General features: G+C 36.3%; 1 protein-coding gene across 3 annotated transcripts in view; it reads left to right on the top strand.

Annotated features, from left to right (window-relative positions):
* Positions 1-19,319, top strand: part of LOC119078952 (serine/threonine-protein kinase MARK1) — a 36,283-nt gene that overhangs the window by 11,192 nt on the left and 5,772 nt on the right. Inside the window, exons 2-10 of one of the 3 annotated variants that reach the window (XM_037186700.1) lie at positions 12,765-12,978; positions 13,051-13,269; positions 13,334-13,509; positions 13,575-13,929; positions 13,997-14,131; positions 17,391-17,505; positions 17,571-18,289; positions 18,357-19,002; positions 19,244-19,317. In XM_037186700.1, the coding sequence (XP_037042595.1) occupies positions 12,770-12,978; positions 13,051-13,269; positions 13,334-13,509; positions 13,575-13,929; positions 13,997-14,131; positions 17,391-17,505; positions 17,571-18,289; positions 18,357-19,002; positions 19,244-19,273 (2,604 nt within the window). In that variant the 5' untranslated portion in view covers positions 12,765-12,769 and the 3' untranslated portion in view covers positions 19,274-19,317. Of the gene's footprint in view, positions 1-264; positions 377-12,764; positions 12,979-13,050; positions 13,270-13,333; positions 13,510-13,574; positions 13,930-13,996; positions 14,132-17,390; positions 17,506-17,570; positions 18,290-18,356; positions 19,003-19,243; positions 19,318-19,319 lie in introns of those variants that run through there. The other 2 variants (XM_037186698.1, XM_037186697.1) reach the window with 2 other exon arrangements.

The following is a 19,319-nucleotide window of genomic DNA, read 5'->3' as shown; positions in this document are numbered from 1 at the left end:
TTTTCCTCTCCTTTATGTGGAACGTTATAGACGACGACATCCAGCATTATGTATGAAAGCCTAATTTCTCCAAAAGTCATTGACTTATCTGTCCAAATTATTGATTATTATTATCCCCGCACTAGGTTGAACCACATCTCAAATATTGAACACATTTCACTCCGTTGTAACGTTCACCAACTCCCAATATTGGCCAGCACATTGAAACTTGTTCAATAAAGATACTATTTTCGGAGCAAATAATTAAATTTATTCTGACAGTGTGACGCGAACTACAGTGTGTCGGTTGGTTGTTTTTTTGTTCGTGGGAATAAAAGTTGTTGTTTCTTATGAATAATTTTGTCCGACAAAAGACAATATGCCGCATTGTCGTTCGGTAATTTTCTTGTCTGTATCTCGTATTTTTATTGGTTTAGTTTATGAATGTCAATGGTTTTGTATAGCTGTAAATTATGTTATCAAGAGAAGCAACATACCGATAAAAATTACATTAGAAAGATAAGTTAAGGAATGCGGATTGCGGCAGGTCTAAGCCACGAGGCTAAACATAATAGAGAACTAAATGAAATAGAACATTTATAGCGAAGCGATGATGGGCACATGGCGTTATGTTTAAACGAGTTCAGTAGCAGGTCCGTCAGTAGAACTATAGGTTTTTTGAAAATCTATTTTGCCAATGCTGTCTGAATCTGACTTCACTAACCCGTTACGTGAATAGTTAAATACAGAAACAGTGTATGTCATATTAGCGAATTATAAGAAAAAATGAAATTTCATTCATTTACGAGAGACAAATATTAAAAGCAAAGTTCCTGACAAAGAGAAAAACCTTCGAAATTTTACGACAGAAAATCCTCAAATTCACAGAAATCTTTTAAAATTGAAAAGAGTTCTTTTAAAATTCATCCAGAACGAGTAAAAAAATCCTCTGAAAATTCTTAGAAAACATTCGGAAAATCCTTGAAAATTGCCAATTTGAAAATCCTTAGTCAATGAATATGAAATATTCATTTATTTTGCTCCGTTTCGAAAAGGCTTATGACGTTTGTGGTTTTAAACTATAAAAAACGTCTATAGAGGGTTTAAGTGAAAGAGATGGCGAAACGACAACCTATTGATCCATCTCGGGGTCTGCTGTCAGATTCTTTTGTATTATCAATGACAGCAGACCCCGACTTGATTTTCCATCTCGCTCTACTTTAACATCGTATTGATATCGTCAGCCTCTTTGAAAGCGGCTAAATTCATTTTCTTATAATTCGCCAATGTGACATGTTTCGTTTCTGCATTTAACTATTCAAATATGATAGTCGTATTCGAGACTCACTGAAATAGCGAAAGTGTAGCGAAAAATTGTTAAAATTTTCTTTATTTTAATAAAAATACGGCAGGTGAATTACCGGACGTTGTTCAGTTATTTCTGTTAGTTTCTTAGTCTCTTCAAAAAAATTTCTTTGGAGACCTATCTCGGGACGTTGTAAATAATAGGACAATAATAGGAAATTCTAGAGCTTAGTTTTGAGGACACAGCAGATCGAGGGTCACCAATAGCTCGAGTTCAAATTTCTTTTTTTCTTCCAGGGGTGAACACATCGTTTTCCATATGTACGAAATATGATTAACATCTACGACGAAACAAAACGTCAATTTTTCACACAATTTGTTCCAACAAGAAGAAAAGTGACAGTTCGGTGTAGAAAATATCTATTTTCTCCCCTGTCAAAACAAGAGGGAAGAAAATTTTTTTTTCTGACCCGAAATCAGACAAAGCGTCAAAAAAACATTATTTTCTCATCGCCCTTTGAGTAAGATTTCTGACTTCGATAGGGGGCTCGACCAAAAACAATTGTATAATCGACGCTAATTGACGTTATTTCTTTCATACAATGTTTCCACAATTAACACGTTCCTGTTAATTAACGTTAACTGACACTGCGACACCAAATACTATGAACTAATTTGTGATTCAGACGAAAAGAAAAAAAAAACAGTTTTTATTTGAACATTCAAAGCCGTATACAGTCAACTCGTTATTATTATGTACATGATATTTAGTGAATTGTATAACACTCTTTAACATTCCTAAACCACATGTAAATAAGGCAATTAATTATTTTATCTGAAATATATGTTACCATGCGCGCGGGTTCATTGGTTCAGTTATGAATGGAAGGTTTTTTTTTAACCATTTCGGCGGATTGATTTTATGAAGAAAAAAAGTTTCTTTTTCGGAACACGTGCGCTAAGAGAACGAATGAAATCAGCATGAGCATTAATGATCCCCTTAACTCTAGTTACATGAAACTTTAAAGACATGCAAAGCTGATTTTCATTTTGTTATTTCAAGAACGCTGCGTCTTGCTGTCTTCACTTGAATTTACCTTTGAAGCATGAGGAATCGTAGCTTTACTGCGATAGGCTGTGGGTGCATACTTTACAATGAATTGATTAGATGTTGATTAGTATTACTTAACAATGACAATCCCAACATACTGACATGCTGACGTTGTAACTGTGAAAATGAATTTATACGAAAGGTGATAGGGCAACTGCACCTTTAAACTGCAAAATGTAAAAAAAACCATAATTCAACCTTTATAAGGAGATGAGATGTGTAAGAAAGTTGTATAGGTTGAGCTACTTCTTCCAAAGACGTAAGGAAACAGTCGTAGCTTGAAGCAGTCACGTTTCTTTACAAAGTCCGTTAGAAACTCTCTCACATGTTAACACATTACATAAGTTATACTAACTTTTCCGTTATAGTTGCTTAGACCTTTTCGCCATGTAATAGATTTTACGTGTTACGGTATGTTTCATTTTCATTTACATTGCCTAATCACGTAAAGCATTGTACTTACGAGGTTCCAAGTTGTTATTTGACAAGTGGGAAATACAGCCCTCCCCTTCGGGTCGGGCTGTAACACCCCACTTATAAAATACACAACTTGGAACCTCGGAAATAATATACTATTACATGCTTGCGAGTCGAAAATCGTTTTTTTCATCGAATTTCATGGACTTTCGACAACCTTAAAATATAAGATCCATTATGAATATCGAGATAAAAGTTCAAGAGTCCAGTTTTCGTGAGTTTTATTTATTGACCTCGGTTGCGCCTCGGATCAACCAAATTCACACGAAAACTGGATTTTTGAGCTTTCCATTCCTTCTCATGTAATTGATTATGTTCCTTTTGGTCCAAAATGATTATTTTGACGATTTGAAAGCTACATACCGAGCCGAAGGCGTCTGACATATCATCTCGTACACAATAAAATGCCTTACGTGTGTTTGTTTATCTTCGAGAGGGATTATGTCATACGCTTTCGGTTTCAGATGCAACCCTCATCCTCGAAGATCAGCAAATTCTCCCATAGTCGCTTAATGTAGTGTTCTTGGTACTTCAAGGGCAATCATATTGAGCGAATACTGGCGAACAATTTAATTAAATTTAGGTTCCCTTTACTTGAATTTACCTTAGAAGCTTAAGGAATCGTAGATTTACTGTGATAGGCTGTGGATGGTGGATATTTTACAATGAATTGATTAGTGTTACAATCGCAACGTTTGAAGAATATTTGCACCCGGTTGCAAATATTGTATTAAAGTCACTACGAGCAATGTGCGTCTTCAAACTACTGACACGTTCACTCTAAATTAAAAATAAATTTGATGAGACATGCACTGTAATTAATTCACTAATTTTAATCCATTTTGGAATAGAAAAGTTTCTTCTGTGTCGTAAAGGGGTAGCTATCTATTAGGTCATTCATATGATATCCTATCACCATTCAGGTTTGACGTGCGAAAGCGAAATTAACGTTCACTTTACCTTATTTAGTGTATCATTGTTTTTGCAACATTTCCAAACTCTGTGCCTACTTTCCATTCAAAACTTTTGTGTTTATATTTAGCAAAAAATCATTTGTTTCGAACAACAGCGCCACACGAATGTACGACTGATAATACCTCAATAAAGAAGATATTGTCCACTTTGTTAATATACCTGCTAAGCAATGTGATTCTAATGCTTTTATCTTCTTCCCCTTCCGTGTTCCTGTGTTTTTGTTGTTTTTTTTTATTATCCAAATGCATCACATTTAGTTACTGAAATAGCCGAAACAGATAAACCATCTAGACATTTATATACCAGAAAGACTCTCCGTAATAATTTTATAAATAAAATACGGTTCGTGGTCAAGTGTATAATTTTCAATTCTATTTTTAATTCGGATGCCATTAGTTGTTTACGTTTATATATAAATCTATATAAAAATGTGATAATACTTCCGGTGTGTAACGGGTAGCGCACACAATATTCTAAAAATATCATTTATGCTGAAAAATCAAGGTATACCCCCATCTCGGGTTATTCATCATAATAATGATAATAGGATTCTGAGTAGCATAATTTTATGATGACAACAACAACAAAAAGTTCTTCCACTCTTTTCCATATAATATTCTGTTTGACGTCAATCAAACTGAATATTATTTTGCCTTTTACATAACGTTTGTCCTGGAAACGTTTCGATTTAAAAAAAAAAAGTTTGAAAATAAATTTGAAAAGGTGTTTGAACTGCTATTCAATTTCATCTATTGCGAAAATGTTATTTTTCTCTTGTCATTGTGTCGGTGCAGGCACAGGGGTACGTATATTTTGTTCGTTTGTATTATATAGACATTTTAAAAGTAGGACAGCTGCCAGTTTATTATTTGTGGAGTGCTGACAAAATAAATACAATTCAACCCTTTCTCCGTTTGCAGCACAAAGAATATTGGGTGATGGGGTCATCAAATGTTTGCCATAAAATTAAATATTTCATTTACACTCGGTCCTCATACTTCATATGATGGATTGATCTCTCGAATCATATCAAAAATCTATTTCCACAAGGTACAACGAAACAGAGATAATCTAAGGTCAATTATACCGTCCGTGTGTACCTCATATCAGTTAACAATAAACCACTCAATCTAAAATACGATGTACACTTATGGCCTAGAATAGTAATTGCCCTTCAATTGCTTTTATTGTAATGCTTTTCAAAACCCTGTATTCGACTACATTTCCAATAATAATTTTCCAACAGCGCAGTTAAAAAGCGTAGGTTTAACATACCTTCCTACTGACATGTTCGTCTCTATTTTATGTGGACACGTACCGTCCAGATAGTGCACTCAACAATGAAATTGTCATTTACATGCTTGCGGGTCGAAAATCGGTCTTTTCATCGAATCGAGACTCGTTTTCGTTGGTTTATTGAGCTCGACTTCGCCTCAGATCAACAAAAATTCACACGTAAACTGGACATCGGCATCACCGGTTTGTAAAATGCTGTTACATAACAAGGGACCAGAAGTTGAAAAGCCCAGTGTTTGTGTGAATTGTGTTGATCCGAGGCGAAGTCGAGGTCAATAAACACACGAACACGAGTCTGTTCATCTTTTATACCGTGGACGATTTTCGATCCACGATGGTGTAAAAATCATTGTGCTACATTTTATGGAGACACGTGCAGTTTACGAAATCGTTGCACATTTAACTTTGGTTTCGTTCATGTTTTGTGTTCAAATTTAAAAATGGCAGAGGCAGTTAAATTTCAGCATAAATTAGCTTCAGCTGTTTTACCACTACCACGCGAGTGCGTGCAGCTGTTTCAACCGTATAAAGACGTAAATCAGCAGCATTTTGCAATAACCATGTTTAAAGACATTTTTTAAATGGTAGAAACTTGGTTATTACAAAATGGTGCCCAAATATAGTTTTGATTGTTTATGTGAATCAGCTGAAATTTCACTGTCTCTAACTGTGTATTTCCACATCTACCAGTGGTAGACTACCACCATCCACCCACTTGTCTATTTATCCTTTCACAGACTGTAATATAACATTGACTCGCTGCTTCTTTTGATCTAAGTAATTTCAACAGGTTGATTTGACTTGACTTGAACATAAGAAGACATGAACGTAGGAGATTTTAACGATGCAATGTTTCCATATCATGATTGGATGCACCCCCTTTTTCGCACCCCTTGTTCATTGTCTCGAATCCATCTTTTTTCTTTGCATGAAAAGGAATAGATGAACGCAATTCAGCTAACATCGCTGGGTGGCCCTCGCCACTAGTTACTTCTTCACTTATAATTAACAACAACCAGCGTCGCTCGACTTGAGGTTGGACTATTTACAAATCTTTCAAAATATGTTTCGTAATTGGAACGGATAATTGCTTCTACTTTTCAAAATTACCTGACCGTGAATTGATCTAAGTAATTTCAACTGGTTGATGCAAAATCTATGACTTCAACAGTTTTATCATCTCTTCATCAAGTTTTTACGATAACAGATTAAATAACAGTCTGTACGAGGAAGTTAAACTCCACATTTGTTCGAAAATCCGTTAACATTTTAACATTAAAATCGGATATTGTGATCAATCAGACCATTTTTATAAAATCCTCGGTCAATGTGTTCAACGATAATTTTAGTAATTTTATGTTACATCAGTGAGCAGCAAGCGTTAAATGCATTTTTTTTGTCAAAATGTTGGTCTAAGGCTGTATGCAAATTTCGTTCAACATTTAGGAGGAGAGGGTCTCAAGGGTTTAGGAATTGAAATTATCGAAAATTTTGAAAGAATTTTGACCTTGATTTAAGTTGATTAAGTAACATATTACGCGTTATGGATTCTACGAGTAGTAGTGAGGTATTTAGAAAATTTACAGAATTAGATGACAACTTTTTGACTGGTTGAACAGTAATAATGCGAGTCTCATAATTATAAATTATTTAAATATCTCATCAATTTTATAGTTGAATTTAATTTTGCCATGTAACGCTGTTGAAGCGATGTCCTTCATCGCAAAGACAAAATCTTTATCTGAATATTAATTATGTTAAACTGTTCCATGTTCTGATCTCGCATTCGCACAACATTGCTTACAGCTATTTGGCGATTTCTTTTTTTTTTGCCAATCATGAAGATTTTGTTATTATAAATTCTTCTATATCTTCAATGACGTTCGTTGTCTGTGTCGCGCTTTTTTTTCAGCTTTCGTGGCCAAAAATATTCTGAATGAATGAATAATGAATTTTATTTTTAGTTACACCGAAGCATAAAAAGATTCTTTTTCTTTTTTAAATAGATTTTGAATTAAAAAAAAATTTACGTTTACAGAACTTGAAAACGTATTTCCAGCAATTAAGTCATTAATGTGAACGTTTCGCGATTTTAAATCTGTTAACATTCATGATAAATTGCTCAATTTTCTATCGCATAAAGTGGTAGGCCGGAACACGAGGCAACATAATTTCGAATTTTTATAATCGAATTTAGAAAAACCACGAACACGGACACAACAACTTTTTCTTTTTTGAAAGTTAGTTGTGCGCTGGATGTCATTAACTTTTTGTTATCCAAGAAAAACAGTGATTTGATGAGGCAAAAACTTTATCTTATCTTGTTCGTATTATTGTCACCGCGCGCTGTTGACAAGAATGTGATTGGATTTACAATACTAATTTTTAAAATGTAAAACTTATCAACATTGAAATAGTTTCACGGACAAACTCTTTTTTTATACACCTGACAGGTGTGTAGCACATCCCGAATTCCCTGAAATAGAATGAAAACTCCCAAATTGCTCTTGCAATTAAGAATGTAGATTATTAACGGGACGTAAAATTGAAAGTGACGAAGAAGGCTTCAAAAAAGTGTCCCCTTCATTAAGTTTCTAACCGGCTTGGCTTTTGCTCAGGCCGAAAACACGAGCAATTTTTCATTCACGACGTCGACAATTATGCAGCGTTTTCCGTTGACCTGTAGTGAATATCGGATAACAATAAAAAAGGAGCATAATTGTCGATCCCATAAACGAAAAATTGCTCGTATATTTTGGGCCTTACGGATAGCAGACCGTTTATAAATTGCTTCAGATTTTTTGTATATGTATAGCCTCTCATTCAATTCAACCGACGAATCACTAAATCCGCTTCGCTCGATATAACTTTTCTCACATGGTAAATGAGTCGAATCTACTACTTCTTTTAATATACTAATTTTCGACAGATTGTCAATCTTCTACTTCATTAGTTTAATCATAAATCATTCTATATAGGAAGATATTAAGCAAAGTTCACCGTTCGTGTTTCACGTCGTTGTCGTCGGGTCAGATGAACTTTTGTCAGCAAATATTTCGTATCAGAATATGTCGCTCGATAAATCTATTCCTCTGAAAATCCCAATCTCTTCCAGTACAACTTATCAAAAAGAGTTTCAGGAATTTGAAGAATTTCAATTTTTGAAAGTTCCTGATTTAGAACTTCGAGAATTTCGAAGTATTTGGAAGTATATGGGTAATTCCAGCTAATTTGTGACTGTTCGAAATATTTTCACCAATTGAAATGCGATTTCGGCAAACTTTTTTTTCCTTGACAGCTGTTGACCAGACGCGTCGTTTAAGCCCCATATTAGGTTGGTGGCCAAAAATCTCGGGGAGATACCACCATAAAAATGTATGCTTGTTTTCAGCAAATTTTTGAAAATTCTAGGTAATTTCACGAAACCTGAACCGATTTCACTAAACTTTTTTTTTTTGCTGAAAGCTTTTGACAAGACGCGTAGTTTGACACCAATATGAGGTCATTGTAAAATGTGGTCTCGGGGAAATATGACCAAAAAGTGTTTGTTTGTATTCGACATTCCGAGATATTCTCAATAAATCTCAAATGATTTTTGTAAATTTGCTTTCCTGTAGATGTGAACGCTATAATTCCACAATTGCACCAAATGACACAAAATTAAAATTTTTTGAAGTTTTTTGGGTCATTCTGCTTTGAAGTAAGGTAAAATCACTTCAACCCAAGCGTTGCCGAAATTACATTTTTTCAAATAAAAACTGAAAATCGGTGTCATTCGAAAGCTACAGCATATGACTTCACGAGAAAAATAACTTTGAGTCAATCAGGTTAGTTGGGTGACTAAAGTAGGTGAAAACAGCTTTCCAGCGGTGATCAAAGTCATCCTCGAATTTTAACTCGTCGAGGTTATCTCGAAAAACTTTGTAACAACTTTTTTTAACCGGTTTTGAGCCAAAGCAACATTTTCTGTGGGGTAACAACCACCAGTAGTGGAAAAAAAAGTTGCTGGCTATTTATGACCTCCGAAAAATATCACTTTTTTAGACATACCTTTCCCAAATTTCATATTGAGCTTAAACTGCGCGTCTTGACCATAGCTTTTAGGGGAAAAAAAGTTTACTTAAATTAGTTTTTATTTGGTGAAAATATTTCGAAAAGTCACAAACGTGTAACGCAACTAACCGCCGACTTTTGCGATCACACAAGTCACACTTCGCAGGCTAAAAATTCCAATTCTTGTTGGTATGAAAGCCCTATGTCTCCTGAGTATTAGAAAATTTATAGACTGTTTTGTTACCGCAAAACATAGCCAACACAATAAACTTTATGACTCACAGATAACGAAATTTGTAACGCAACTAACCATGGAATTACCCATATATCGAATGAAGAATTTCGAGAATTTTCAAGAATTTTGAGAATCAAATACACGAAAATAAGTAAGGGAAAAGTGACATTCGACAAGTTTTATAATTTTGGAGTTGTTTTGGTTTGCATCGGATTAAACAACATTTTCGTTGAACAAATGAAAATCTAGACTTTCATTTTCTGAATTTTGGTTAGGCACGCGCTCGCAACAATAATGACATATTAAAATAAGAAATCTAGGTTTTCATTTGTTGTAAAAAAATTTGTGTGGTCTCATTTACGAGCCAGAACCTCTCCCAAAACAGAAAACATGTTAAATTTCACGTTTCACTCCCTGTGGCCTATCGGTTAAAGCATTTCCATTTGAACATGTCACAATTTTAAACCCCACTGAAGAAAATCTCTCTTTTGAAACAGGAATTTTCGAGTTTTAACGATTAAGATTTTTTTAAATCCGATTTAGTGACAGGTCGATGTAAATGTAGTCATCTCAGCTATGTTTATTAATACGCAAAAATCAGATAAAAATTCATTGCATTTATCTAAACCAAATTGTTTACAACGATAAAAATGGTTCAGGTATTTACTCCAAATATCACATCGATGACTGTAAGTCGTCAATAACATCGGTATCTTTCCGCATATTTGTAAATAAAGCGAGTCAACAATCGAGATCGCATATTTTTTAGCACTTTCAATGATTTTCAATTATTTTACTATAAACATCGAACACGAGACCGAAAAAGTTAGAGATGCAAATTAGCAAGAAAAATTGAATTAAAAAATTAGAACCAAAATGTTTCGTAGTACGAAAGTTCGCAAATCCTATTAATATAGCAGGGTCGGTGTGTTACATAAAAATGACTAACATTTCAACACAATTTTTGTAATGGCCAGTTCATGCTCGCATATGTCGCATATGCATAGGCGAGATGAACTGGCCATTATGGCCAGTTCATGCTCGCATATGTCGCATATGCATAGGCGAGATGAACTGGCCATAATTGTTTTAATCTCTTAGGACTGATGTTCTAACAAAACTTCACATGTGTACTACAGTCGGCGACTTTGAAATAAGTGACACATTTCGTTTCAGCTGATCCACTCATGCAAAAAAATATGTTTTTACGTTTTAAACGGTTTTCTCACTAACACTAGCAACCATCAGCTGAAAAACAGCTGGAACAAAATGCGTCACTTATTTCAAAGTCGTTGACTGTATTGTTGAATTATTCCTGATTAAAATAGGACCGTCGATCTCAACAAAAAAAAAACGTAAATTTATGAAAAGAAAATAATTGACCATCAATGCGCGTGGTACATCCGTTTCCTGTACAGCTCCATTTTCATAGTGATTTTTGTCGTCGTTTTATTTTATGATTGTAAACGAAAACTTGAATTTTTAATCTACAAATGTCTGTAAAATACTACCTGCCTGATCATGTGAAATCAAATAGAACTTGTCTTTGCTTACACAGCTTTTGCCGTTGACGCATCAATCACATGTTTATTTTACGAAACATGATCATCAGCTATTCGAAAATTTATTGATTTAACTTTGCCGAGCCAAGTGAAAATGTACGTAAAATTCACATTTCGTTTCGATAGATTACAATGGTCAGCATAAGAATGAAGTAACGTTTGTAAACAAGCGAAGCGAAAAAAAAAATAGTTTCGGGGTCAGACTGTCTATGTCTGAATTTTGTTGAAGTCGAATTCTTTCAAAATTTATAAACATTTTTATCGCCCATCAATTTTACGAATAACACACTAAAAAGACGCGCACAAGAAAAAGAATGAAAAGTTTACAGTGCGTTGCGTCGTGTACACACAACAAAGAAATGAATCAAATTTTCTTCTTTGTTGTTAATGAAAAATGTATAATTTTAAATTGGCTTTCTTTGTTGGTTGTTGCAAAATTTATTCGATTTTTACAATTCGTAAATAAGAAGAAAAATTAGAGTAATCAATTACATACGGCCACCATACACCAGAGAATGAAAGTGAGGTAACCGCCAAGAAATTTCCAGTTCACTTGCTTCACTTAACTTTACGTTAATTTAAATTTAATTAGCAGCGATGCCGTCTATGGGAATGCATTTTATTTGTCTAGTCTAACCAATTAGGCATTAACCACAGTTAAATGTTGCAGCCCGGGAACGATTTATATTTGCTAAAAATTGGCACTGATGTTTTCACCTTTCAACCAATAGAAGTGTGTTTTGCAAGCCCGGACCGTTCTATGGGCTTTTGAACGATGGCCGAGGATCTTTTTATTTTTTGTTAGAATGAAAAGCAACGATCGGCTTTTACAATTTTTTTTTACAACCAAAGGACTTTTTCGAGCCTGTTTGTCCCTAGTGTTTTGATACTTATGTGGTTTTCCGTATTTGGAAACGAGCTGTATTATCAGATGATCAAATGAGCCATCATGGGAAATTTTACTTGCTCCTCCACCCTTCTCCGATACATTGCTACTTTCTCGTGATATATTATCTTACAGTGAACGACATCTCAAATGTCTCACTGTCATTTTTTTCAGAGAATGTCATTGTGAATTTGCAATGACACAATAAAATTCTCAGAAAAATTTGACAGTGAGACATTTGAGATGTCGTTCACTGTACCTTCTCAGTTCTCTTTGACGAAAATATAAATTTTTGCTCTATGGGAACTTTATTCGAATCAATTTAGGGTGGCCGGATATTTGGAGAGTAGAATCGCTAGTTTCCGGCTTGTCAATACTCCAAGCCCCACGCCACTGCAGATTTTGAAGCGCTTTGTTGATATGTTCGGTGTGTGGCTTGGAGTATTAGAAGTTCCAAGAACATGCGATTCTATGTTACGACGAATTTCTGGTCACCCTAAATTGACTCCAATAAGGTTCCCATTGAACAAACAACTTATTTGTTCGAAAAAGTATAGGACCTAACAATTTCGAGCCCCTAATTTTCTCCATACAATTGAGACACACCCTAACAGAACATGAGTTGTTCCACTCTTGTTCAAAAGATTTTTGATCAATTTTCACCGAAAAAATCTTCCTTTCGAAAAGAAGACCAACAATTTGTAATATTGATATTGAACAGCAGAGTCTCGTGTACGCTCGTTCAAGTTACTAATCATTTGATCTCAGGAATCTTTTACGAAGATCACGATCTCTTTACACCGAGCTTCCTTCCATCGTAAAGACAAACTTGTTAATTCATTCTGCAAAAATGTTTCATTAATTTACTACCTTTATGTTCCACAGGTAAAATGACTGCAACCGGCAACAATCATCGAATCGGAGTTTATGATGGGAAAATAGCTGGACTATACGATCTGGAAGAAACTTTAGGTTCTGGTCATTTTGCCGTTGTTAAACTAGCCCGACACGTATTCACCGGCGAAAAGGTCGCTGTTAAAGTGATCGACAAAACAAAATTGGATGAGGTGTCGAAAGCCCATTTATTCCAAGAAGTTCGGTAAGTTCAGTCAACGAAATGGCATATTTTACGTTTTTGATGTTAAACGACCCGATCGTACCATTTAATTAGGTGCATGAAACTGGTGCAACATCCGAATGTCGTTCGGCTGTACGAAGTGATCGATACACAGACCAAATTGTATTTGATATTGGAATTGGGCGATGGAGGTGATTTGTACGACTATATTATGAAGCATGAGGGTGGTTTGCAAGAAACGTTAGCCAAAGAATATTTTCGACAAATTGTACGCGCTATATCGTATTGCCATCAATTGCACGTTGTTCACAGGTGAGTGCACACGTTGCGCAGATATTATAACGAAGAATTTCGTTGACCTGAATATGTTCCACAGAGATCTGAAGCCTGAGAATGTGGTGTTTTTCGAGAAACTCGGTGTCGTTAAATTAACCGATTTCGGATTCAGCAACAAATTCAATCCGGGTCAAAAATTGGAAACCTCTTGCGGTAGTCTAGCGTATTCAGCTCCGGAAATCCTGTTAGGTGATTCGTACGATGCGCCGGCTGTTGGTAATTTTTAAACGAAGAAAATAATTGTCTTTCGAACCCACACAAAATGATCGATTCAATTTTAGACATTTGGTCACTCGGCGTCATTCTATATATGTTGGTCGCCGGTCATGCCCCATTTCAGGAAGCCAATGACTCCGAAACGTTAACCATGATTATGGACTGTAAATACACCATACCATCGCACATATCACCAGAATGTAAAAATCTGATATCGACAATGCTGGTGGTGGCGCCGGACAAACGGTCCACGTTGAAACAAATCTCACAACATCCATGGCTCGCCACCGACGACCACAGTGATCACGTACCTGAATATTTACCATTAGTTAGTAGAGAGCAAGTCAGTGAGGAGGATCACAATACGATCATTCAGAAAATGGTAAATGGTAACATTGCAGCCAAAGAGGAAATTGTCGAGTGAGTGTGACATTGATGTGGTAACAGTTTGTGCGGAACTGATATCCGTATTCTGTTTCGTTTGCAGTGCTTTAGACAAGAATGAATACAATCACATAACGGCTACGTATTTCTTACTAGCCGAAAGGAAGTTAAGGGCACAACGACAGGAGCTGGCTCAAAAGAAACGCCCAGAATTATCACTTCCTGTTAGCATATCAAGGTAACGTTTGCTAGAATGCATGCATGGTCTCTTAGTGTTGAAATTTGCGATTTTTTTTTTGTTGGAAATTATTTTGTTTACTGAAGTACATGGTCAGTTGGATGGCACAAAATTTTCTTTTTTTTCTTCGGATTTTCCTTGTTTTTCTAACTGCCTTGCGTGTGAACATACTAACCGTCTAGAGAAGGTATAATTGTTGGTTGGTAGCTAAATTTAATTCGAAATAAGGTGGGCTGACGTCGTCATTACCAGCAATTTGTTTTTTGTACAAAATTCATATGCGAGACAGACAAAAAACTTGCAAGAAAAAAAAATTCGATTCTGATGAACCAAGCGAAATAATATTTTGTTTTTGTCTTCGTCAAATTGGTGACGGGTGTATTGTATTGCAGGGACTAAAGTAAGGAACAAGTGTGTAGGCAATTGGCGACAGTGCCCCTTAAAGTGGCGACACTGCTGTCGACATTTGCCACCACAGAATTTTCACTGTATTTGTGGCGAAACCGTTTTTCTAAATGAGGAGTTTATTTACAGCATTTGAACTCCCCCTATGGCTCCAATCACCATGCAATAAATCGAAGCATGTTGAACTCAACAAATTGAAGACGAAAACCGAATCATTCGTTAATCATTTGAGTTCAGACGCAGAATGCGACACCATTAGCGGTCATAAGTTCCAAAGTTCGAATTACCACGCAAAAATTCTAACTTCAAGTTTGCAGATCTATCTTGATATTTACCGGTCAGTTCTTTCCGCTGCGCTGAAAGAAACGTCTTCACCAGAACCCGAAGAATTAAAACTACTTCTGGTCAGAAGATTGCCTGTAGCCAAACTAAGAAATTTAAAAATTTCACCTGCGTCGCATTTTTCCTTTAAATGTTTTTATATACCTAAATATGTATTTGCTCGAAAAAAAGATTCACTTATACTTTAAGAGTTACTGTTTTTGTATCATCAAAAGTCAGTATTTAAAAAAAATTCATACCTATGACCCGAAAAGTGCGACTTATGAAAATCTGTCTACTTTGGATAAATTCTGGTGTGTCAGTCTATGTTTCACTAATAATAGACAGATTTATATAAATCTGTCTATTTTGGATAAATTCTGGTGGGTCAGTCTATGACTTACTAATAATAGACAGATTTATGAAAATTTGGCCCCTTCAGAGCAAAAACATGGGCCCCTGACAAGATCTGGCTACACCGAAAAAGATCCTTATTTTAGTCCCTGTTGTATTGCATGCAAATATTTATTTTACAATTCAAACCCTAAAACGTATGTAGGTGGAAGAGTAATTAAAATTTAGTTGAAACCGCTGGTGATGGATTAGCATTAGCTTGAGACCAATAAAAATGGTGTGGCTGAATTAGGTTTAAATGAGGAAGTCGAATTTCTTTTCGGAAATGTTTTGTGCGGCCCGCTGTGTCAGGAAAAATCGTCTCGCTCGCTTTACGATTTTGAAATTTTTTCTTTGTCGAATGGGGCCGAGCATGAAAAATTCAAATTTTTTTCCTGGAAAATAGTTTTTCTGTTTGAAAAATAGAAAGTCAAATATTGATTGACCAGCCTTTCATTGAACAATGTTTTTAATTTTGATAACTAACTGAGCAATATATGACCATTCGTGTTAACTCACTTCCTGATGCTCAGTCGTCTTTCATTCTGGGTGTAATTTTTGACCACCGATCATCACTTATTCGCAATCCACCTCCAAGTCCTAGGCTCATTTGGATTTTACTTTATTTTTAGAAACGACTGAGATAACTAACGCTGAATTTTAAAACCTTCTGACCAGCTTAGTCGGAGGATAATGAGATATTGACTACTGAGATTTCATAACTTGAAAGTTGAAAGATCAATAAGGAACGATCAGTTATAAGGAAACTCTGTCTCATTACCGCAAGAACGACATAAATCTAGAATACGAATAAAAAATAAAGCTTTTAAGAAAAAGCGGTTTTCCAGCTTCTAGAAAAGAATTCCGTTCCACAGTTTCTCGTGCTGAATCACGTGACACAAACAAAAAAATTTGAAAGACTTATAGCCATCGAATTTACGCAACATGCCTGACTATGTTATGCGAGATGATGCCTTGCCATCCAAAAAATATTTGTTTTTTATGACGAAACAAATCCACATCGCCAGATCCAACTTCCCATTTAGAAATCGTACAGCCACACCATTTAGACATTAGCTTATGTGGATATGTTCCACCTCAGTTCCACTCAGTTCGTTCATAAAAATTGACAAAGGTTTCTGATTGCACGAATTACTTAAGTGGCTGCTTTCACGCCAGCATGCTGATGTTCCATTTCTCCATCAGATTACATCTGCATTTCTGCAGAAAAATGTGCTGCGACAACACTTCCAAGATCACTTGAGTCCCATTTTTTCTGTATTTAATTTACTTAAAAATTTAGACCCGATAGGATGCATCAACCTGACACATAACTGAAATTATTATCTGTCCTTAAAGGAGCTCATTTCAATATCCAATAAAATGATCGGAACTGCTATCCTAGAATGCAGAATTGTTTGTGTTTGGACTGGTGATAAGTCACATTGTAACCCTTTTATAAACGGCAAGAGTATCATTATGTTATGACTAAATCTAGGACTTCGTTTGTTTTAAGTATTGCTCAGTGCTTAGTGATATCAAATCTTGTACTTCTTTAGTTTTACCATAACTTTCGCTGTATAAGAGAACAGCGGTCAGGTCAGAGATTATTGTTTATTTTTGTCATCATTGTCGACAACAGATGACTACCCGTTTCTGAAAGGTAACGTAGTTGTGTGTGGTTCATTCTAAGACTTTTACATGGAACTCTTCACATAAAAAACCCGATTGACCTGTCTCTGCTGCGGCTAAATTAAATTCAATTCAGTTTTTTGATGGAGTTAAGACGAAAGTGTTTCTGCACCCGAGCCTATTTTAGTGGAATTAAATAATTGGAAGATTGATTCTATTACTTTTCTCAACATCAGTTATGTTCTATAAATAAATTCCATCTCGCCCGCGAAAGGAGAATGGGTCGAAAAGCTCGACAAAAAAAAGAGACAGGATATATGGGTTCCCTGACAACATGCTGGCGTATGAGACAACAATTTCAACTTTCTAGTCTTCACATGTGGAACTATTGGCCCTGAATGTTGTATCTGACTAACTAACTATTTCTAATTTTAATTCTGACCAGCAAAACCGAATTCAGATCATTTTTCATTATCATTTTCCTTCATTCCTTCGATTTACCAACTAGACTGATCCCGAAATCAAAAGAAAATGAGAACAAACCAAACCAAATAGAATACGTCCTGCAACAGAACGTTGGCCATCTGTGCGTACCACGAACACCAGGCACCGATGGAACTCAGGTAAAATTGATCGATGCTTAACACATATATCACACAGCTTTTCATATGAGCATGTTCACACACAGACTGGCCGTATACGAAAGTGCAGCATCGTCCAAGAAGAGATCGACGATGAGGAAGAGGAAGTGGACGAGGAAAATGTTTCGTTCAATCGGAGAGGTTCCCGATCCGAAGGTCGCATCAACATAACAGTACAGGATAGAATTGCTGAGACTGAACGGTTAAAAAAAGAGGCTGCTGTGCCACCGAAAGGCTGTTTCGATGGTTTGTCGGGTGTAACATTAGTGTCAAGTGATCCGAAAGAGAAATTGGGACTGTTAAGGCGACCGGGTGATCTACGCACCGGTGACGTTAATCGGACATTAGCCAACAAAACAGCCCATTCTGAACGTTCGCATTCAGTGGATCCGGTTGATATTACCGGTCCTATGGACAACATTTCATCCACAAAGTTCTTGACCGATTCGGCAACCATTACAATTCCAATCAACAGCCAAACATATAATCCAGCCCCAGTTCCGAAACAATACAAAACAATGCCTTCGCCGACCCGAGCCAACACAATTTTGCCTGGTGCAAATTGTCTTAACGAAATATTTGAAGAGGGAACTGATGTTGGATCATCGGATTGTAGCAGTGCAACCAATACACCACGACCGGTCGCTCGACAAAATCACTATCTCAGCAACAGAGCCCAAAGTCATAATTCAACCACACAGCGTCGTTCAAAGTTCCACAAAACAAGAACGGCCTCTTGCAGCAGTTCAGACGCTTCCGACGATGAGTAAGTTTTGTGTGACGTGTGAAATTAGCCTAAACATCTGAACATCTTTTCAATTGATTTTTCGCAGAGAGAATCGCAAGAAGCGCGCACACAAAATGGTCGAATCAACAACAAATCCAATACAATCGCAGCGGCGTGACTCTCATGATGATTCCAGTGACTCACAAGATCCTGGCTCAGCATCGGCGGGTACATCACAATCCGGTACAATAGTACAGCATGCCAATATCGTTGAAAATCCAACATCAGCTCAAGATCAAAATTCACATCGTCACACCGGTGGCACATCGAATGGTCGACAAAAAAGCGGCCAGACGGTTGGATTCAAACGACATCGAGCTGGTCGTCGCAGAGCCGGTGAGACAAGGCTACGAGAAAGTCAATCACTCAACCGAATCACTGAAGTCCAGGAATCGGAAATACAAATTCCATTGACCACGGCGCATAATGCACAGCAGGCGATAGCGTCTAAAAACACAAATGAAAAGGTGGCAGGTGGCGGTGGCAATAATCGAAAGGGTTTCAGTGCACGGTTGCTGAGCTTCGGTTTTCGGAAAAGTGACAATGTTGACGGTTCTCGGATACCGCCGCAAGCATCTGACGAAGAAGTGGAAATAGCGCTGGGTGTTGAATTGGCAAAAGCTCTGAAAGTCACTGAAGCTAAGAACTCATCGGCTACGAAGAAATTGAAGATGCTGGGACGATATTTTCAGGTAAAATTACAAATTCTCCTTTCATTCTTTACTATCGGACGAACTGTCGATGCTTCTGAAGCGTCTCTGTCACTTAACTTAAGTATGTTGCACTAGACATACACCAGTACGCCAAAGCTTCTTCCTATTAGCAAAAAATTATTTTTGCATTGGATCACCCAGGCTCTCTACTAGATGCACACATTGCCCATGTTTTGTTCGAAATTATAGTTTTTAATGTTAAATCGATAAAATTCAACAGGTGGCTTGCTCACACCACAAAAGAATTTAACTTTGAGTTGAAATTGAACACAGTGCAGTAGGAAATGAAAAGGTAA

This window comes from Bradysia coprophila, unplaced genomic scaffold, assembly GCF_014529535.1.
Source record: "Bradysia coprophila strain Holo2 unplaced genomic scaffold, BU_Bcop_v1 contig_297, whole genome shotgun sequence".
Classification (NCBI taxonomy): Eukaryota; Metazoa; Arthropoda; class Insecta; order Diptera; family Sciaridae; genus Bradysia; species Bradysia coprophila.
The sequence above is the reverse complement of the archived record's forward strand: the minus strand, read 5'-3'. Positions and strand labels throughout refer to the sequence as shown.